Genomic DNA, 23,154 nt, shown 5'->3' with positions numbered 1-23,154 from the left:
CGCAGAATCATAAGAAGATTCCTAAAAACTGCATGTTCTCTTAAACCATGAATTAATAGTATTATTAGTAAAATATGCCTTAAAACTACCAGAGTCCCTACCAAAGCGTGTTTTTTTTAAAAAAGAGAATACTCTATTTTTTGGTTACATTTCCTAACCAAAAGGCCACAAGAATTTGCCTATGGCTTGTTTTAAGGATCCAAAATTCCTCCTGCCTGTCATTCACACTCAGCCAGCAGAGTATGACTTGCTGATATTCAACCCAGAGGTTTGAGGAGAAAGCCACCCATCTCCAGATATGCTAAGCCAAAAAAGCACTGCAAATCAAAGACAGCACAGTAATTTTCATTTTCCTGATTTAAAACTAGTGCCACATTCAGTGCTAAACCAGGGCCAAAATAAGCTATTTTTTGCTGCTTGTCAAAGGTGAAAAGTACTTCCATGCCAGTTCATTTCATGCATTCAACTGACCAGATGAATCTATTCAGAAGTAGACTTAAGGCAGGTGGGCACGTGATACCTTGAATTTAAACTTTACTACAGCCATTTACAGCACAGAATAATAATACAGAATATATGGAAATAATATATTGTAATAAAAAGAGGCAGACATAAAAAGCAGTTATAGGATAGCAAAGTGCCCCAATCTATATTACAGGGAAGAAGGGGGAGAAGGAAGAGAAGTCAAGATATCTTATCAGCAAACCAGGCCAAAATAGAAATATTTAGGTAAATAGCTATAGTTTTATTCATACCTAAATGAATAAAGTATGGATACATCTAACATTATTATAAAGCTACCCTATATAAAATATATTAGGCAATGCATAAAACCTCTAAGTATTAGTAGGCGCTAACAGCTCCAGCACGCCTTCCTACGTATTGGAGCAACTCCTACCAACTTATCTTGACACCAACAATGACAAAAAATCACAAAGGAAATTGGTAGACTCAACCCACAAACCCATTTGCACTGGGCTGAAAAGGTTGGAGAACAAATGGGGATGGGCTGCTTCCAGTGCCCGATTGTGAGCGGCAGCTTCATAAACTTTACACAAAACAGATATAAGAGTCCGTATCGAAACATCTGGGCTCAGCAGTTTTAAGTAGAGGGAAGAACAGTAAGTTCCAGACTTGGAGAAAGAAGGTTTAAATTCCTGAAGAGCCTTACCCGCCCTCTCTCTCTCTCTCCCCCTAATGTGCCTCTCCACAAATACTACGGCACAGCAGTAACTGTAGTTAAAAAAAATATTCATGTGTTGGAGCGAAATAAAAACAAATGTCAAGACATATCGTTGAAGAACTTGCAATTTGGAAATGCAAGGAGGATGAACTATATCAATATTTACAGATAGCAGCATCTGGTGCCAATTGTCATTGACAATTCATTTCCAAGGTAAAAGATAGAGGATAACTGAGACCAACCTCTGATGAGTATTTTCTTCAGAGTTACAGCAATTCCTGTCAACCACAGCAACAGTACTTACTGGCACCCCTCCCGGAATCACAAAAACACCAACATTTGTTTTCTCTGCATTTATAAGAGAATCAACTGGTGCCATAATTTTTCCCTATTTTTTTTTCCTTCGGTACAACAAGCAGAAGCAGTTCCACTGAAAATGGGAACATTATGTATGAGAAACACAGAGATGCTTTTCCCAGTGTAGCTGTCTCTCCATCTGTATATTTTTTTAAGAAAGAAAACACTGAGATACAGGTACATAATTGGATCCTGTACTATAATTTACGCTATTTATCTAGCACTAATCCCTTTAAGAAAGACAGAATTAAAGGTTATCCGACACCAGATAATCAATCAACTAATAAACTGAAAACAAATCCTGAAATTTTCTATGTATAAAATAGAAAGCAGATGTGGAAAGCGTTCAGTTTGAATTAAAAATTCTCATCCTAATTCTCATTGCAGCAACTAAAATCATATATAAGCAAAATTATTATGCCAATTTAGACTCTAAGTGGGATTTGACTAAAAGCTTTCCCTACAGTACCAAGAAAAGAAAAAGCCCGAATTATTAATGCACATAATTTGGACTACAATTTGGAATAGCAATCAAGACATGGACTGTACTGTCTGAATACAGTGGTTAGTTATCTCAGTTGCTATTTAAGAGAACTGTCCGAATAGACAAGCTGGGGCAGTTGGGTAAAAAAAGTGAAAACATACATGATTTCTCCTTTTCTTTCCCCCCCCCCCCTATTTAGAGGCTGTTTTACCCCTGGCCTCATAGGCTAAACAGAATGCCTCTTACATGTAATCTTCAACATACAACAGTTCATACAACCGTTCAAAGTTACAACAGCACTACAAAAAGTGACTTGTAATCATTTTCCCCACTTATGACCTTTGCAGCATCCCCCTGATCATGTGATCAATATTCAGATGCTTGGCAACTGCTTCATATTTATGACCGCTGCAGTGTCCCAAAGTCATGTGATCACCTTCAGACAAGTAAAGTCAATGGGGAGGGCAGATTCACTTAACAACCAGTTAGTAACTGCAGTAATTCACTTAACAATTGTGGCAAGAGAGGTCATAAAATGGGTCTTAAAAAACTCACTTAACAAATGTCTCACTTAACAACAGAAATTTTGGGCTCAAATGTGATCATACATCGAGGACTACCTGTATTTAGTAGTTTTTTAATTTTCTTTTTGGCATTTATCTCCCTTGGTGGCATGCAAAACACTAAGGGAACTGAAGAACAGCAGCAGTATAGCAATGCTAAGAGTAAACAGCAAAACAATATCATTAGCAGAAAAGAGATTGAAGTGGTAATTATTGAAACACAGTGCCATAAAATCATCCTAAAGGGTTCTTTTAGAACCCAACAAATTGTATAAACATTAATTATTAAATATTATTAATATTGTTGCATTAACTTAGGCAATTTCAGGGACTAAATGACAGTGCAGTTGTGTGGGGAGGGGGATGTTTAATGTTTCCCCTCATTTTATCTTACCTCAGATCTTTGAGGCAGATTCCTAAACTTCATGACTAAGCAGAGTCATGAAATATGGCTTCCCCAATCCCAGACTAGTAGCTTGATTAGTAAACCACTTTGCAGACATGCAGATTCTCTTTCAAGATGAACTCCTGCTGGCTTTCTGGGCATGTCCATGTAGTTTTTCAGCAACATACAATAGTAATAATATTAATAATATAGAAATGCTATGCGCTTATCTTCTTCCAGGGTGGAATTTTGATTTCCCTCCTCATATTTTCTGGCTTCTCATCCTTGTGCAAAGTAGACGTAACCCCGCTTAACTTTATAGTCCACATGAAGTTTGGCTAAATGTTGCTACTTTAAGGAGCCACACAAAACACCATCCTCCTGATACTCACCAATCTATTAGTTTTCTCAATTGTGGATCAATGAAGAACCATAAACAGACATTCTTTTATCCTCAAGGTGCCATGAAAGGGAATTACTGACAAATTACAGAAGATAGCCTTTATGTCTGCTGTAGTTAAGCTGCATAGCATTGTAACAGTACATTGAAGATTTAATAATAGTCCATAAGCTTTCATGATTCACAGATTACTTTGCCGCCTTCATGAAACATTAGTCTCAATTGACTGGGGTGGAGGGAGGGTGGGGATGGTAGACAGAAGAACCCAAGACTATGTTATACAAGAAATCCAACCAGACTAATGGAACTTCTATGCCAAACTTAAATCGGTAGAAAATAAAAAATTAGCTTATTTGCAACACAAGTTTCTATGGAGATTCTCAGTCGTCCAGGTCATGGTTGTCCCAAAGGTGTTTTTTTTTCCCAAGAAGCAACTGGTTTTTCTAGTTTTTCTTTGAAGATGTTTCACTTCTCATCCAAGAAGCTTCTTCCGAGGTGAGAAGCAAAATCTCTTCAAAGAAAACCTGGCATAAAACCAGCTGGGTGACCTTGGGCCAGTCACTTTCTCTCAGCTCTAGGAATAAGGCAATGGCAAACCAGTCCTGAAAATCCCTACCAAGGAAACAACAGGGACTTATTCAGGCAGTCTCTCAGAATCAGACATGAATGAATGGAAGGGGGAAAACTTTTTAAAGACTCCAGGCAACATAATTAAGGCCTCAACTCCAAACAGTACCTTTATAGAGTTAGTCATTGATATCCTTTATATACCGTATATGTTAATAATAGTTAATTCTTATCTGGCTATTTATGAGAGTTTTAATTCAACGTGCCTGAAGGTACTGAATTAAGAAACCTAGTATATGTTTAAGGCTGTATGTTAAAAACACACTCTAGAGGGGGTTAATTATTATGAATTTAAAATATACATTTGAGCCATCTTAAGCACTGCTTTTGATGGCAGCTTTATCATATCTACGCCTCTCACTGACCTTACCTATATAGGTAGTCCTCGACTTACAACCACAATTGAGCCCAAAATTTCTGTGGTTAAGGGAGACACGTGTTAAGTGAGTTTTGTCCCATTTTATGACTTTACTTGCCACAGTTGTTGTGCGAATCACTGCAGTTGATCAGTTCGTAACCTGGTTGTTATGTGAAACCGGGCTTTCCTATTGACTCTGCTTTTGCCAGGAGGCGGCAAAAGGGGATCACTTCGCACTAAGACAGTGTTTCTCAACCTTGGCAACTTGAAGATGTCCGGACTTCAACTCCCAGAATCCCCCAGCCAGCATTCGCTGGCTGGGGAATTCTGGGAGTTGAAGTCCAGACATCTTCAAGTTGCCAAGGTTGAGAAACACTGCACTAGGATACAATAAAGGTCATCAATACAAACCAATTGATTGCCAAGCATCTGAATTTTGGTCGCATGACCCTGAGGCTGCTTCAAAGGCTGTTAATGATGAAAAAAACGGTCATAGGTCACCACTGTAACTTTGAACAGTCACCAAATGAACCATTGTAATTTTAGGATTACCTCCGCTGACTTCCGCTAAATCTCCATCCCTAGGGCCGCAAGTCCATAGCTGCATTAAATCCCAATTACAATTTCACCAGAGTCCTTGTTCTCATTTCGTAGACCTCTCAAATGTGCCCTGTCACTTCGCAGGCTTCCTGCAACCCGCCTTCAGACGTTCTGCAGCCACGCTTGACAGGTGGCAACGTCAGATTAAGGGCGGGAGAGGGAGATCCTTTTATTCACAACCCTTGAGGGTATGTAGAATGAAGTCCACATTTCTTTCCCCACTCGCAACAGCTTCGGCCCTCATTGACTCGGGTTCGCCTCTTCCACGGTGCAGCTCCGAGCCAGAGGCTGAGCCCCTATTCCAGCAGAGCCGCCCTTTCCCCCTATAAACCACCCCAGCAAATTCTCCCTTCGCCCGGGGTGCGTGTACGTGTGTTGACGGTGGGGAGCACAGCATAAGGATGCTGGCGCGGAGGGGGCCCGGATGAGAAGCCCCGGAGCTGTGTGGAGGTAGCGCCGAGGAAAGTCTCCTCTAGGGCCGAGGATAGCGGTGCCTTTTGCTCCCTCCCTCTCTCCCTTCCTGCCTTTTCCCGCCGGCTGGCTCACCCGAAGAACCCCCGGAGGAAAGAATGGGAGGATTTGACCCGCTTCTCGGCCTCGGCCAGGAGCTGCATGGCCTCCCGCTCCTTGTTGCCCGCAGTTGAGGCGTCCATCTCGGCGGCGCGCAGAGGAAGGAGGGAGGAAAGACGGGGCAGCCGCCTGCGATGCTCTGATTTCTGGCGAGGGCGGCGTTGGGGGTGGGAGGGAGAGGGAGGCAAGGAGATGAGAGCGGAGATCCGCCTCTTTCCTCGCCGCCCGCCTCTTTCCTCTGGCGGCGGCGCTCGTTTGCCGCCCCCTCCCTTCCCGCTTTAACACCCGCCCCCTTCAAGGAATTATCTGAGCAACCTGCAAATGGATTCACCTTTATGAAGTCATGAAGCTCTCTTCCCCACAGGCAACACGGCTGGAGCCCTCTCCCACCCACCCCCCAGAACTATGTAACCCAGAGTTTCTCAACCTTGGTGACTTTTTAAGTCCTGTGGACTTCAACTCCCAGAATTCCCCAGCCAGCCCCCGCCCCCCCAACTATGTAACCCAGTGTTTCTCAACCTTGGTGACTTTAAGTCCTGTGGACTTCAACTCCCAGAATTCCCCAGCCCCCCCCCCAACTATGTAACCCAGTGTTTCTCAACCTTGGTGACTTTAAGTCCTGTGGACTTCAACTCCCAGAATTCCCCAGCCAGCATAGCTGGGATTCTGGGAGTTGAAGTCCACAGGACTTAAAGTCGCCAAAGTTGAGAAACACTGATGTAACCTCACTATCTCCTGTGTGTGTGTGTGTGTGTGTGTGTGTGTGTGTGTGTGTGTGTGTGTGTGTGTGTGTAGGTAGGTAGGTAGGTAGGTAGGTAGGTAGGTAGGTAGGTAGGTAGGTAGATTAGATAGATTAGATAGATAGATAGATAGATAGATAGATAGATAGATAGATAGATAGATAGATAGATAGATAGATAGATAGATTAGATAGATGATAGATAGATTAGATAGATTAGATAGATAGATAGATAGATAGATAGATAGATAGATAGATAGATAGATAGATAGATAGATGATAGATAGATAGATAGATAGATAGATAGATAGATAGATAGATAGATAGATAGATAGATAGATAGATAGATGATAGATAGATAGAGGGGAATGGACACAAAGATCTCTGCCTTTTCTGCAGCTTCCCCAATGCCATACAGAAAAACTTTCCTCCTGAAATACCGACGAACCCCCTTGCCTTTCATAAAGGACAGGAAACAAATACAGGTAGTCCTCTACTTAAAAGCAGTTCATTTAGTGACCGTTCAAAGTTACAACGAGGCTGAAGTGACACGATCATTTTTCACACTTACAACCTTTGTAGCATCCCCGTGATCGTGTGATCTGTTAGGTAAGCTCCCCGTTGGGAGAGTGAGTACGTTCAGAGAAGTGTTGTGAGAGTTCAGATCAGCCCAGCATCTAAGGAATTTCAGGATTGCAATGCCTTGGAGAAACAAAAAGGGTTTAGGACCACAGGTGCTCCAGCTCCACCTTTAAGGAGTTTTGATTTCCAAATAGTTTGATTCAATTCTAAATCAGATAATCTTTCTCCAAACTAGATGTGAATGTACTTGTCATGGGTAATAATTTATTTAGTGGGAGGATGGCACACAGCATATGCAAGTTTAAGGGGACTCAGCTCTCTAGCTTTTTGTCAGTTCCAAATATTCAACAGAATTTAGAAAAAATGTGTAAAAAATATTTTAGTGCTCTAAGTCATGTCCCCCTTTTTTCCTTTCTTCAGAATAAGTAACTAAAAAGTAACTAAATATTATGCTAGCACATATGTGTCCCTTTGCTGTGCAAGTGACTAAAAGGATAGGAAACATGGTGATTCAAACTGCAGTCTGCATTTCTGCTTAAAATCTCAAATGGCACTAGGGTAACCAAAAGTACTGTAGTAATAGTATATGATTTAAAAACATCCAATTGATGGAAGAAGTGTCCTTCTGGGTTCAACTCCAAGTGGGGAAAAAGACACTGGAGACATGGAGGCTGCTTGGAAAGATGGTTTAATGGACAGGACCACATGGCTTGAGCCCTGAACAGAAAAGGTGATCACATGCTTCAGTGTTGGTGGAGAAGAAGAGAAGGGCTAAGGGAGGGACTTGCTAGGCTTTTTATAACCTGTTCAGTCCCCACCTCTCTGTTTCCTGTTCCTGTGTAAGAAATGTATTCTAGTTGGTTGTCAGACTCCCATAGGGCCATGCAGAGGCAACTCTCTAGGCTGCATTTTGAATCCAGGTTTAGTTGAGTTCTCAGATGCCATGTGGTCAGTTGGGGCCAATATTATCATGCTTTCCTGTAACTGAAGTGGAGAAGCCTTTATTATGTAAAGTGGACTAGCTTGGCCTTCTTAATGGCCCATTAACAAAGTGGGGATGGGCAGGAAGCTACAGGCAGCTATTGTGTCTTTTAAAATATGTTTCTTTCTTTTCACATCCAGATAAATATTCTGCCTTTTCAATATTTCCTAGGATATTTCATTTTTCTGGGAGAGGGCTGGGTGATAACGTCCTACACAGTAAAAGTAATTCTGCTGTTTGAAGAGAGTGATAATCTCAAATAACCACTATATACCAGTATTGCTTCGTTTGGCCCAGAAGTTTAAAGACTGTACAGAAAGCTTCTGATTATTTGGTTTTTCTTATTCAGGATTTAGTATCAAAAATCTCAAAAGAAAACTGTCTTCACCAGCTTTGAGGAAGCATTATCAGTTTCAAGAATATTGAGATCTTCTGGGGTTTTTTTAGCTGCTGAAAGATTGATTACATACACATAATGTCAATACATTATATTGCCTGTTCTGCATCCAATTATTTACTCTTATTTTATGGATTATTTTTAAATATATTTTTGGTTGTAGCATTATTTTTGGCCTCTGTCCAGAAGCATGTATTTTAATTCATTTGAAATGTTCAACAACAGAACTTTTATTTAAAATGTATATATATATATATCCCAAAATCCAGCCTGAAGATGGATGGCAAATGAGACCTCGCTGAAACGTTGCCAAGACAATCTCAATCTTATAAGGGAAAAGATCCGAATACAACAAGACAACAAGTAGTCATTCTTTTTTTCCTGTATTATGTTGCTCTTTTTGCTGTTATTAATCTAATTTTCACACAATTATTTCCATTTTATCTTCACAATAACGCTGAGATAGTACAGCTGAGCAATTATGACTAATACTTCCTAATCTCACAATTTTTCCATCTAATTCAAAATGTATGCATGAACGTGCTTTGCTGTTCTGTTTCAGCCACTTTAAAAACCTCATATTAACATTTTAGAGTTTTCTAATGCAAGAAGTCATAATCAGGCCATTCATACCAGCTTGGAATTGCTGGAATTTCTTAAAGCTGTGGAGAGTAAAATATTGTATTTTTGGAATCTGGTTTTGGAAAAATCATCTTACTGCTTAGAATGCTGGAAGGGAAATCCATAGCTAGAATGCTTTTGATGCCATTGTTTAAAAATAGTTTGCTTAGGGACACGTTCTGCAGCCTGTTATTCTTGAGAACCAGGGTTTTTTTCCCCACAACTAACCAAAACAAAGTAGAATTTAAAACAAACAAACTCCAACCTACCAAAAACCACTACCCCTGAAAATCCTTCAGTTGGGTGAAACCAGGAGGCCCAAATTTAAAACTGCTGTTTGGTTGTCAAATGCATATCATGTGCTCAAACCGTTCATTTCTTTCTCCCTTTCAATCCCCTCACTGCTACAGGAACTTTGTTCAACAACATACAGTACTTATCATTGCTTACCCAAATTATGGAGTGATGAATCCTATTTTTAGGGTTAACACTTAAATTGTGGCTGGTTAGTTCAATGTTTCATAAGATGCTGGCATAAATATTAGATGAAAAATGTAGTTGGATGGGATTGGATTTGTGTGAAGAACTTGGCAGAGGAATATCATGTTCTTGACAATCTTCCTTAGAAAAGGAAGGTTGGAGACTGGGTGAAAATTGTCCAGGGCTGTTAAATTCAAGCAATGGCTTCCCAAGGAGGAAATATACCATCACATCCTTCAAGACTAGTAGAATCATGCCCTTTTTCAATAGTACCACAGGATGATCTTAACCATATAACATCTCTCAGATAGCTTTAACAAGCCAGGAGGATCCAGTTATGCCCATTCTTGAATCAAGAGCCTTCCTCACAATTTCTCATTTAGGCTTTTCAGGACACCATTAAGCTGGATTCCAAAGCCAATGGCAAGCGGGGAAACTTGAACTGTAGCTCCCAAAGGTTTATGCTTTTTAATGAAATGTCAGAAATGTCTAAGATTTCTAATTTTACACAAAATAGGGAGAAAACAGTTGAATGGGTAAGACACACATGGTTGTTTTTATTGTAAAATTTGGTACCCCAGGAGCAATCTACCACAAAATGAACAGAATTGGCCTTCATTTGCAATTCAAAAAAGGTGACTGGAATTTTGCTTCAAGAGCAACTTTATGGAAGTAAAAAAGACAAAATAATTTTCCTATGTTGTCATCTGGAAGGACTTATAACAGCCTTCCAAACCAGTCCATGTAATTTTTTACTAAAGGTATCATCTCACCTTCGCTTGGGGAACAAATTGTTTTTGCTGACATTCTAATGTTTTAAGAGGACTAAACATGGAGATGTGTGTAATGGGAATAACAAACCTCTTCATTTCCGAAATGAGTATGTATTTGGATTGTTTCCATCAATAGTTAAGGTAAAACAATTTAGAGGTCTTATCTTTTTAAATACGGGCAGGTGCTCTGCAGATTTTTGAAGTTATCACAGTAACCTTATTCATTTACAACAGTGGAAAATGTTAAAAAGTCCAAACTTTTTTTTGTACAGTTGAACAAGGAGATACTATTCCAAGAGGTTTCAAACCTAAAATAGAAAAGAAATGGGGAAAAAACCAATCCTTGCATTAAAATTCTGGATAAGATTACTGCCTGCTCTCCACCACTGCAGCAGCCCATTAAAATGAAAAAGAAGCTGTGAACATATCCAAGAACTAGAAAGGTTTGGAAGGGAGATCTGCTAAGGACCTATACAGATGTGAGCAAGTTATCCTGTACTTCACTTTCCACCTTCAGAAGGCCAAGACATAAGATGGAATATTATTTCATTAAAAAGCATAAAATGAAAGCAAATTGCTATAAGACAATAGCATGTGATATCCTAATAGTCTTTTATCATGTTAATGAAGGCAAAAATGTCTAGAGCATGCTCCTGTTTCTGTTTAAGCATTACTTGAACATTACTAAGAAAATACATACACAACAATCAGAATAGTTAGAGAAGTTATATTCTCATAGGCCAATAAAAACAAATCATTTTAAAAAATAAAGTAGGGATTTCAAGTTACAGGCTTTGGTTTCATTTCATGCAGCACGACAAATCTTTCTTGAAACACAGATTGTTTTAACATGTATTTAGATGTTGTGTCTCCCTATTTCATTTTTTTCTCCTTCCTGTAGCACTCTGTAGCTACTCTGTACAATGTTTTTCAAAAACAATGACCAACGTATCTGCATTTCACAAATTGTACTTGACAGTATGCTTGAAGGCTAGGGAATCATTTGAACTTTCATCATAGAGGCAAGTTTTAAAACTTTTTATAAGAACAAGAAAAGCTATATACTATTTTAAATACATATTTAATCTTCCCCAGAAAATTATTGAGGCCTTAAGAAATAGTATTTAAGATATTATCTAAACCATTCTCACAGAACACATGCTATTTCATAAAATAACTAACAAAATGTTGAACTGTTATGGAAAGCAAATGTAAATTAAAACTGATCAAGATGGATTATAGGGAGAATCTCTGTATTAGGAATACCCGCATGTCCAAATAGGTAATGCAGCATTAATGAAAAGACTGAAACAAGATGAAGCCCTTTATATATATTCACATTTCTCATTAACATCAAGCATTATTATGGATTGTATAGTACAAGGCAAATTGCTTTAGCACGTTTTTAAATTACTAGAGCCAAATAGCTAGAATCTCTTAGAGAAGCTATCATCTAGAATAATAGCAATATAGGGTGTAAAAAGCAGGTGGCAAAAGAAGATAAAATTCAAATATATGTTCCTACAAAAGAATGTATGATATAATTAAATTAATTCTGACTGAGTAATAAGATTTAATGCTCAGTTGATTCCAGATGCAAATATTAGATAAACTCACAATATTTCCAAACTATTAATAAAAGACAGGCTGAATGTAGATATAAAACATGCTTTTATTTTTAAAGTAGGATAGTGCCCAGACCTTAAGACCATGTTGTCTGTTGAGGATAAACACAAATACAAAGCTTTAGAAAAACAAACTATTTTATCCAAACAACTGGGGTGTACAAACTTCCATTTATGCAATAATTCATACTTAGTAATACATACTTGCATTTATTTGAACTATAATATCAATTAGCTTTGTACAGCAGTGACAAGGTTCATATCATACAAGTTGATTGGCCATTGCAAGATAAAATATATGTATATATTTATATTTCAATATTTATTATGTATTCAACACTTCAATACAAAGGTAAAGAAACTTCAGTTTCAACTATCTAAAGTTTGTAGAGGTCTGAGCTTAAAGTCATGCAAAAATATGTGACAAATACTCATCATAATTTTGAACAAGTTATACACAGTGTACATTAGCTAGAGGTTAAAGACTATGACCCTATTACAGTCTGAAAATCAATTAAACTGTGTTTTAAAACAACAACAACACTATCACATTTATTGGGCTAGGAATACAGAAATAATAAAATCTTCATTTTACTATATCCACATAGAGGTGTGTGGTTTTTCAGCAAAGATGCAAGCATTTTACTCAGCCCTTTCTACCCTTGCACCATGTAGCACCACAAGGGCGCAAAGACTGCTGCATACATCTGCAGTATCACACTTAGACCCCACTGGTTTTTGGATTGTGCATTTAATATTTAAGTACAATGATATTTTTTTCAACCCAGAATTAAAACACTAGCAATTTGGTTTATATTGATTTACAACATTCAGATCACCAGTAAACTTTAGATACAAAAACAGTGAAGGGATGCTATTCACCCTTAGGTTGCTAAAGAGATCATACTATTTACCATTGTGTCTGGCGGTATAAATAGAAAAGAATAATAGCCCAAAGGAAATTGGTGGATGAGGGGATAGAATCTAATGATTGCAATGTCATGGCACACATTTGTATAGTTGCATGCATCAGTGTAAATGCATGCACTTGAGGTATTTTTTCCACTTGAAAAAAATACAATACAGTACATTATCTTTGACTGAGTTTGAATCACTTAAAATAATGATATTTGGCTGCTTGGATCCTAGCTACATAGATAACTATTGCATTTATGATTCTTCAGAAATTAGGTGCATGTTACAATACCATAGTTTCTATCTTAAACTGCTTAAAATGTATGAGATCCATAGAACTAGAATTATTCAGGCATTTTAGCAAGATTCGATAATCTACAGTAACATTTAATGTCTACAGTGGACCATGAGTTATTGCTTCATTTAGATGCAAAATGAGCAGAGTCTGTTACCATATTCAGCGAAATTAATGTGTTTCATGTGAAACAGCATTTTTTTTCTCTGTGAGTCTATTGGATATCGGTTGCACTTTCTGCCATTCTTGCTCTCATCAGACTGCTATTGCAGTTACACAGACCAAAATTAAAGTGGCTAACAGTGGGACACACACAGCTTTTAAGGTCTGGTAACTCCTTCCTCAGTCGTTCAAGCTGCTCTGTCTGGAATACATTTGGCTGCTCGGGCATCCAGTCATAAATCCTAAGAGACATACAAAGAAAAGAATTAAAATCTACTATCAATGTGTAACAAAGCTGTATTGGAAGCCACATAAAAGTTTAATGTCAACACTTAAAAATTATTGAAAATTGAATAATCATCACTTAAAATGGGTTATATGTACAGTTTGTATCCTAGCATGTTCATCTATATCAATCAATGATCGTTTCCAATAGGTCTAATATGTTACTAAGTAGAAATCTGGAGGTAACAATGCTAATATGGATGCCAGAAATGTTATTGGTTGTTAGGCATTACTGGGTTATAAATTGAGCCAAATTTCAGACTACATGCATCAATTTAGCATAATTCTACTACTTATTATTCACATGCCATGTTATTTAATTTGTAAATATATATTTAGGGGTAGGCACTCCATAGTTGCCCAGAACTGAGATTAGGTTGCCAAAACAAAGCAAAAAATGCCCAAAATTTGGCAAGATCTCTTGTTTGGTTACCAAATATGGGTTGAAATAGATAAGGAAATCTGATTTTGCTCATTTCCATAATAATCTCCACCCTCACCCCCAGAAATATCAATGCTGTGTGGCAGAAATTAGGGAGATTAGAGTCATTTCAAAAGTGGAAACAGATGTAGTTTATGTTCCTGTCTCATTCATATCCTTAAAAAACCATCAGAACACACACAAAAAATAATAAGCCAGCCAAACTCTTTTCTGATGTGACTTCTCTTCCAGAATTGTCACCCCAAATCCTTCAGGAAAGAAGTTCCCCTCACTCTATAGTTTGCTTGCTAAAGAAAGCATAGTATAAACCTTGTTTTCAAATCAAAAGCATGCCATACAAAAGGAATTAAATGAAACAGGGATCCCAGAATTATTTTAGAAAAGCATTCTGGGAAGCAAATACAAACCTGGCATATCACGTGGAAGTTGAGGATCTTGTAAAACTCTAGAGGAAGAGGAATCCATGTGTCAAGGGCTAATTAGTTGCTTGCCTTTTTTACAGATCTTGAAGCTAGCATGCTCAACAGTTTTAATGTTCTAAAGTGGAGTAGAAAATCTGTTCTACAAATGACTCTGGATTATCTCTGATGATTGGCAGTTAGAGTGGAAGAGAATCCAACAGTATCTACGGCCGCATGTTCCCCATCCTGCTCAGATTCTTTTCAATGCTTTATAAGTATACATATTTTGCCTGTTCTCAAAAAACTAAGAATCATCCTCAGGGCTCTAATTTCACAAATATTACAACTATAAGATAGTTTCAAAAGGATTGTTCTATTTAAGATTTTCACTTTGCCCTTAGTTAAGACACAATGGATTTTTTTAAAATATGAAAAAAGCTGAAGCTAAATTGCCTTCTTTACAGCTTGAGAAAAATCACTTTATTATCAAATAGTTACATAAGTGTATTCTAGTCTAACAAAAATTTGTGAGAGCCATGATTCTTCAAAGAATGTAATAACAATCATAACAACAGCAACATTCTATCCTCAGAAAGCATTTAAGGAAGGAGATGCACTCTCTAGGTATATACCTGATTCAACTGGGCATTTTATATGTGGTATAGCATTGCCAATAAAGGAGAATAGCATTAATCTGAAGAAGATAGGCAATAATTGATTCTTCTATGTGCTCCTTCATTCATAACTTTGAAGTCTAGCCTTCCAGCAATAACTTAAATTTTGTTGGCACTGGGCTTATTAAAGTAGCAGAAATATCACTACATATTCTTGTTTCCAATAAGATAGGAAAGGACTCCATATGTTAGGCACAAGTTGCCCTATGCTAGTGCTCTATCAATGTGTCAACAGGTCTACCCAAGGTATCATAAAAAGGAAAGCCAAAATATTTGTTTTCTTTGATTCTAGTTGAATTTTTGATTGAAAAGGAAGATAAGATTAAAATTCAGTCTTGTGTATACAAAACAAGACAAGCTGGATTAGTGCTTGGAAAGATCAAGTTGTAGTTTTGTCACCAAAATAATAGTCATGGATAAATAAATAAAATTATTGATTTGTGTGTTCCGAATTAGTTTTTTTTAAAAAAAAAAACTAGTTTAATAGCTCAACATGTGCTATTTGTATGTCTCTAAATTTCTTTTCTTGCTGTCTTCTAAAATGTGCCACATTTCTATTTCTGAATTCTTATGAGGCAATCCTAAACCCAAATTAGTTTGCTAATTATTGACTGGATTGTATTCTCAACAGAATTACCCACATTTGGAATACTAAAGTAATACTGAATAACTTGGTGGTTTACAAATTTATCTTACACCAATAGATAGGAACATCATTGCTGGATAGTGATGCTCAACAAGGTGGTTTAATTTTGTCTTCCAAATCTGAACACTATTTTACTCTATCTTTTTGTGTGAGTCAGTGTTAACAACTCTTGGCAACTGTTCCAGACTATCCCCTACAGTTTTCCTGGCAAGATTTTTTGAAGTGGTTTGGCATTATTTCCTTCCTAGGGCTGAGAAAGAATGACTGGCCCAAGGTCACCAAAATGGTTTTGTGCCTAAGATAGGATTAGAATCACAGTCCCCAATTCAAGGCTACTGCCTTAGGCACTATACCAACTGACTCTCTTATTTAAGACTATTTGAGTTTTATCTAATGCAGTATGAAATTCAATTGAGGATTTTTAAAAATTGTAGTACTAAAGTCAACAATCAAAACCTGGTTTCATTCAATCAAGTCCTTTACAATATTCTCTACTTTGAGATGCCAACTTCCCTACAAAATGCCTAGAGTTGATGGATGTTATGGCATAATAGGTTTCCCAAATAGCTTTCCAGTTGTGAACTGTCTTTAAGGAGATAATTAACCAATGCATTTGGACAAGCACTTAATGGTTGGTCAACCATGAGACTAATGGTTAGTTTTCTATCCTCACAGGTAAAGTATGGTAAAATTTAAAGTCTTGAGTATTTAATAGCTGAACAGAAATATGGAGGAGAAAGGACAGGGATGCAGATATTGTGGAATCTAGATTGGCTGATAGATGAATTATTCCCTAGAATGATTGATTCATTCTAGACCAGTTAAGGATGATAACTAAGACCCATTATCTCCACTATCCTCAAATGTTTGCAAGGCATTGCAGTCTTCTTGTCCATGCCTATGCCTATTCTACAATGCACCACTGTTTATTTTGTAGAACTAAGTATGTTCCTTCCAAATGAGGATCAAATAATTAGCTCAAAGAACAACACACCAACAGCTGCACCTGAAGTCTGATAAATACAATTGTTTTATCTCTATACTGTGCTTCAGAGGGAATAGAAACACCCTTAAATAAAACCAGCACAGTAAAAGAATTGTAATGAATATCTTAAGTATTATCCTGATCTCAAATAGAGAAAATTGAATTCTATATTGAATTTAATATATTAAATTCTACTGTATAGTGCAATACTAATGCAATATTGAGTTTTCAATTCAATTGTATAGAATGTGAAGGATGCATGTTTGTGTTTTATTTTTACAGTTATAATGTACACTGAAGATGGCATTTAATTGTTTTATGAAGTGCAATGACAATAAAGTAAACAACATAAAATCCTGCTCAAAAAATAGAAACTAGAAAACTGAAGGCCAACTAGATTTTTTGGACATAACCAGATTTCCCAGAATCTGTGAGGCCAAGTGGGATATTTTCTTTGAAACTGACTACATCCATAACATTGTTAAGTTTAGTACACCTCCATCTTTTGCCAAATGCCAGTATTGTTCCTTGCAAGCAGTGTAGACATCCCCACAGAGTAGCTATTTACAACATTACATTAGCATGATTAAAGTTTAAATTTGGGATTAGGTCAGCAAATGAAAAAACTTTATTTGAAATTTGTAGCAATCAGAGACAGCTGTTCTACTTCTTCAAATACTTCAACATAATAAAGCCAAGTAACTGTTAATTTATTATCAATGAATTTCAGTGCAGCCTCCTCCAAGAATTTAAGGATGTGCATGAAATGGAAACTTACCAAACAGTTCTGAGTGGGTTGACGTTTTGCAGAATCAACACCTAAGCCATTCTGGTTGTTCTGAAGTGCAAGCACGGTAAAGCTGGTACACTTTGTTCCCCTCTTCTTTTTCACAGGCTGCATATTGGTCCACCCACCAATTGTCTTAGTGCCTTATCTTTCTTTTTGCCAAATTAAGGAAAAACTCATGGACAGTGATGGTTATTCAAGTAGCCCATACCCATCTTCTCAACTTCCCTTCCCTTAGACACCGATATCCTTACCCTTTTCTCACTTTTTTTAATCCACTCAAAACTCTTTGGCTCAGAACACAGGTTTTTGTATCTGGATCAAACATACATTTCAGTACAGAAATGGATCACCTGAAATGAACTGTTCAATGCATGGAATGATTCATGCATGCAGTGCTTTGCATGTTACAGGATGTACTGGAAAGGAAATCAGGACATACTACTTACCCAAAGGTATAGATTTACATTCTAGTAAATTCTATGACCTGATCTGGATTTAGATTCCTATGTAGATATGCAAATATAAAGAATCCCTTGTGCAGAGCTTGACTCCTGATGACTACATGAACACATCCATATAATTTACTGACCAAAATGCAGAAATAATTTATTCAGCAATATTTGCTTGACTTCCCAGTATAATCTATTGCTTTGGGACTTCATGGTAATCCCCCATCCAAGTACAAATCAGCTTTAATACTGCTTAGCTTTTTTTTCTAGATTAGTCATGGTTGCTAGGGGTTAGTCCTATGTAAATGGACATTTGGAAATAAATGTTTTAGATCTGCTGCTTTCTAAATCATTTGATGCAACATTGAAAAGAACTATAAATTTGGCCTAGGCAAATGTTTCATTTAATTACCGGCCTGATGCAGATAAAATGCAGACTATCTGCCGCACAACGTTTGGTGATGAGAAGTGCATGTATATTTATCCGTTCTTCCTTCCTCCTTTTACACAGGCATCCCTGAAGCAAGTATAATTGTTACAATATGCCACTCACACCATGGCAAAGCTGGTTGCTCATTTGCATACAGTTAAAATTGCATACAGTATTTTGCATTAAGTATGTTCATCATTCCTATTAGTGACTTTATATTAAGAGCATTTGGTTTCAAAACTGAAAGTGCAGAGGACATCGCTGCAACACATGATGATGATAATGTCTCATTAAATGTGCGTGCTGCCCAACACTCAACAATAATAACGATAATTTAATAAACTTGCATGCTGCCAGACTCTCAATAACTCTGGGCAGTTCACCATGATAAAAGAAAGAAATTATAATAAAATCATTAAAAAATAAAAGGTATAAGATGGCAAGTACAATGAAGTGAGGTGTCTCCCACACTGAAAGCCTGGATAAACAGCCATAGTAGATATAAGCATGGAGGGTAATTTTGATCACCTAAGTTTCAATAGCAATCACCTGGCCTTAGAAATGCAGTTGGTCAACTTAATTCTTAAATAAGAACAGAAATACTGAAATAATTTTTTTTCTGTTTATAGTCTGTTCAGTCATAATAGGGCCCAACTCAAAAATGCGAAGTTCACTATAAGTTACATGTGATAGTTAGGATGTTGTAATACCTATCATACACCAGACCATGAACTCCATATTCCCTCAGCTTCTTCCTGTTCTCTGGCTCATTTGCTTCGTCTCCCCAGCAAAAGACAACTAAGCCTTTAGATAGGGCTTGGTCAATATATGATGGAGCTTTAAGCAACTCTTCAGTATGTGCGTTAATACCCTAGAAAAGAAACATGTAGCATTAAATACATGTACCTGGGGTATTACAATGCCTAGATCAATTTGAATGCATCAGAAATGTTACACGTGATGTTTATAAAGACACTGTGCAGTCATTACAGTCTCCTTCTAATATTTAGTTTGCAGCACACACACACACACACACACACACACACACACACTCTCTATCTTATTGTTTTATGACTTACCAGCAAATTTTCAAAGAGTGCAAAACTTGTAGCAATTGCTGTTGTACGGCATCTGAGATCCATGAGTTCTGGGTAAGTATCACATTTCCCTTGAGTTAGAAACAATATGGGATACTTATTTTGCTTATGTCTGACCCTAGAAAATTAAAATAAGATAAAAAATTTATTATCTTCTGCATGGTTCTAATAACACAACTATAGTCTTTCTTAATTTAGAAAATTTAAAACTATCAATATCACTTATGCGCATAGAAATGGCTATGGAGTATCCTACAAGGTGTAAGAAAATTAGAGTGAAGTTATACCTTAGTAAAGCCAGCCTGCACAAAGATAATGGGGAATGTACCTTAGCAATTGTTGAAGGGCCATAAAATCTTCAGTTGCTATTCCTAGAGAATATGAAATATTCTGAATCCCTCTTCTAAAATAAAATGTATTACCAAAATCCAGCAAAGTTATACATATAGGAAATGTTACCTTTGCCAGGCGTTTCCTTTGAATTGAAATATTCCATGTAAAATACCACTAGTCTATTGTAACCTTTTTATTTGGGCTCTTACAAATATAGATTTCATTGTTTACAAATATTTAGGTAATATTTCCTACATGTATAACTTTGCCGGATTTTAGTAATACTTTTTAGTTCAGAAGAGGGATTCAAAATATTTCATATTTTTTAATAATAGGAACTGGGGATTTTGTGGCCCATGAACAATTGCTGGAGTACATTCCCCATTATCTTTGGGCAGGCTGGCTACTAATTTGGGATACTCAATGCTGCCAGAGATACCGTTATTCCCTGGCTTAGAGATTTCAAGCATAGTAACATGAGGATTGTTGGCACATGTCTGTTTTTATTAGCATTTGGGAAGAAGGGAGAATGTGAACTTTCTAGTTATATGGTATTTTAAATTCTATTGATATAAAGCATTTCTAAGATAAAACTACTTCATTGAAATGGCCCTTAAAATATTTTCATTAAACTCACATTGTGCATATATCTGCATCAAATGAAGAGAATATAACCCTCCTTCTTCCAGCTTTGAGCAGAACAGTCTTCAAAATTATATCTAGATAGACATTCATGTCAAAATAAGTTGAAAGGTTGCCATCCCACACACCATCCTACAAAAAATAAAAGCCACAGCGGTAGGGTTATTGAAGTTTAATGGAAAGATACTGATTTAGATCATGATTAGACAATATGTCTTGACATATAACTTGGCTCCAAATCACTGAAGTTATCAGTAGAGCAAATTTCCCTCAATTTAATGGAACTACAATTAATGGACTTCAGCAACAAGAGACTAAATTTGCATTCAGACATCACTCCTAAAATATCAGAGGTCAGTTTTTTTCAGTTTGTTCAGACAATTGATGTTATTTATGAGATTTTTGGCAATGACAAAACATTAATATCACTTGCAATTTACAGCATTTGTTGATGAAAATGTCATGAATACTAATGCAAATGATATAAAAACATAAATAAGGGCAATATGAAGTGAATTTCAATCAGTTTAACAAATATTTGGCCTTAAAAGACACATCTTGCCACCAAATGGTCTTATACATGGAGGATTCACTGTACAGAATAGGACGCCCAATTTAGGGTAGTCCAATGGCTTGTGGACTGATTAAAATATCTACGAGCCAGATCCAACAAAACCTGCTCTCCCCCCCCCCCCCGACTCTCAACCAACTTAATAATTATGGATTGAGGATGGCTTCCTATTTTTATACTTTAACCATTCCCAAGTATAGAAGAGCTTTTTCCCTAGCTCACTTTAATGTCTTGCCATCAGCACTTTTGGATGGTCGTTTTAAGAGGCTCCCGATTAACGAGCGGCTATGCCTTTGTGACAGAGCCAAGGTTAAATCTGTGGAGCACGTCCTTCTATTTTGCCCCATGTATAACGCAGACAGATCTAAGTTACTGTCTCTTCTTGAAATCGTCCCTTCTAGACCTAATGGCTGTAATTCGTTTGTACATTGCCTTGGAAATGGCTCCTCATACATCACCTCCCAGGTTTCCAAATTTTTCTTAAGAGCTGTAACCATTAGAGGAGAACGCTGTAACTTCCCTTAGTTAAGCTTTTGGTGACTGATTTCTATGATGCTATGATCAACTCTCTTATGTCTCTTTTGTAGCACTCGTGTTTTGGTCTGTGACCGTAAATAAAGTGTATGTATGTATGTATGTATGTATGTATGTATGTATGTATGTATGTGTGTGTGTGTGTGTGTGTGTGTGTATATATATATATATATATATATATATATATATATATATATATATATATATATATATATATATATATATATATATATATATATATATAACTTCACTGTACAGAATAGAATTGTTATTTTACCATTTCATGTCAAATAAGCAGATGAGTCATTTGGGAAATTTTGCTCTCTCTATATATAAACATTGTATAGTATGGAATTAAATAACAATTCTAAATTTTTACCTCAATCACATACAGATTACATATCTCCATGTTTTACTCGTCATAGTCTTTCATCATAAAAAAAAACCTTCCTCACACCAAGAGCTCTAGTATAATATATGTATGCATCAATATTGTGGTAGTTCATGGTCCTATATATTGTAGTAACAGACAACTACTGCAAATGTCTTAATCCCTTCCAACACCATTGTTTTATAATATACCTATTGGCTTAAAGGAAGTAGATAAAACTTAAGGTTTATATAAACATTGTATATTAAAACATTGATTCTTACCCTTTGCTGGCAGATCCATTTGATTTCTATATTAAATCCAACTTCTTCAGGAATCAATTCTAGTACCTAGTTTAAAAAAAAGGAATTCCAGCAATATAAGCACCACTGATCAGGCCAAGTATAAAACATTGATTTACAGACCTGCATTCCATGGATTTTAGCTGTTACGGACAAAAACTGTAAATGCTATGTAATTTACATATATTCATGTAAATTATCATTTTGCATACACAATTTGTAAATTTGGCATTACATAATTGATCAGTAAAACTGTATTAACTTGCCTGTATTTCGAAGTGATTTTTTAAATTTAAAATACTGTATCTTGGAGTTCCTTTTAGAACTTATAAGAGTTGTTTTTGATGACTTCCAAATAACTACAAATGGCAGCTAGAGAATCAATTAGATTAGCAAATATTCTATTACATTGTAATGAATGCCACACAGAAAATCTACCATCACATAAAATAGGTGCAACCAACGCAAGGAAATTTTAACCCTTATCTAAACTGAATCCTCTAAAGTCTGTGCTTTTAAGTTTAATGCTACATTGCAAAATTTGATTCTTAAAAATATATAAACTTTATTATGTTCACTTCATCAATGAATGCACTGTTTGCTATATTAACTTCCTAGCTTTTCATTAACTTAATCAGCTTTCTTAAAAACATAAAGATTTTCTACTTATAGACATTTTTAAAAAATGTGCATGCAGTTAACTGATCTAATTTAAACAATCAATTTCTTGAATCTGCTTTTTATCAGTTTAGTACACTGGAGGTTTCTACACCTATGTTCCATTTATTGAATTCTTGATCTAGGACACCTATTTGACATTATCTGAAAGAATGTCCATTGGTTTCGAAGATTAGTATTTTGCAATAGCCACCTTAATGTTTATCTGATATTTATCTGCTACCTAGCCTTGACTTATTTTCATTGATTATATGTAATTTTTAAAATTAAATTTGATATTTGTATTTTGGCTATTCTTGCCTTGAGTATACTCATATTACATGTATAATATCAAATTAAGAAAATAAATGCTAACAAAGCTCCATGAGACAGACACACTGGAATCATTGTCTATAATCTGTCTTTAGCCACAAGCATTAGAAGCATA

The 23,154-nt window shown here is 36.4% G+C and overlaps 2 protein-coding genes across 6 annotated transcripts in view; both read right to left on the bottom strand.

The window, feature by feature from the left end:
- The window catches only part of LOC106541132 (beta-soluble NSF attachment protein), a 31,932-nt gene extending 26,233 nt beyond the window's left edge, over window positions 1-5,699 (bottom strand). Inside the window, exon 1 of one of the 3 annotated variants that reach the window (XM_087716886.1) lies at window positions 5,504-5,699. In XM_087716886.1, coding sequence (XP_087573012.1) covers window positions 5,504-5,610 — 107 coding nt within the window. In that variant the 5' untranslated portion in view covers window positions 5,611-5,699. The remainder of the gene's footprint in view (window positions 1-5,503) is intronic. The other 2 variants (XM_087716887.1, XM_087716888.1) reach the window with 2 other exon arrangements.
- A 6,056-nt stretch (window positions 5,700-11,755) lies between these two features.
- Window positions 11,756-23,154, bottom strand: part of GPCPD1 (glycerophosphocholine phosphodiesterase 1) — a 59,178-nt gene continuing 47,779 nt past the window's right edge. For 2 of the 3 annotated variants that reach the window (XM_087716883.1, XM_087716884.1), the window contains exons 16-20: window positions 22,032-22,097; window positions 20,268-20,404; window positions 19,280-19,415; window positions 18,911-19,071; window positions 11,756-13,340 (exon numbers count right to left, since the gene is read on the bottom strand). In XM_087716883.1, coding sequence (XP_087573009.1) covers window positions 13,151-13,340; window positions 18,911-19,071; window positions 19,280-19,415; window positions 20,268-20,404; window positions 22,032-22,097 — 690 coding nt within the window. In that variant the 3' untranslated portion in view covers window positions 11,756-13,150. Of the gene's footprint in view, window positions 13,341-14,232; window positions 14,271-18,910; window positions 19,072-19,279; window positions 19,416-20,267; window positions 20,405-22,031; window positions 22,098-23,154 lie in introns of all 3 variants that reach the window. The other variant, XM_087716885.1, reaches the window with a different exon arrangement.

This window comes from Thamnophis sirtalis, unplaced genomic scaffold (assembly GCF_051295495.1).
Source record: "Thamnophis sirtalis isolate CommonGarterSnake01/CBP01778 unplaced genomic scaffold, rThaSir2_p1.2 scaffold_5, whole genome shotgun sequence".
Lineage (NCBI taxonomy): Eukaryota > Metazoa > Chordata > Lepidosauria > Squamata > Natricidae > Thamnophis > Thamnophis sirtalis.
This window is presented reverse-complemented; position numbering and strand designations above follow the sequence as displayed.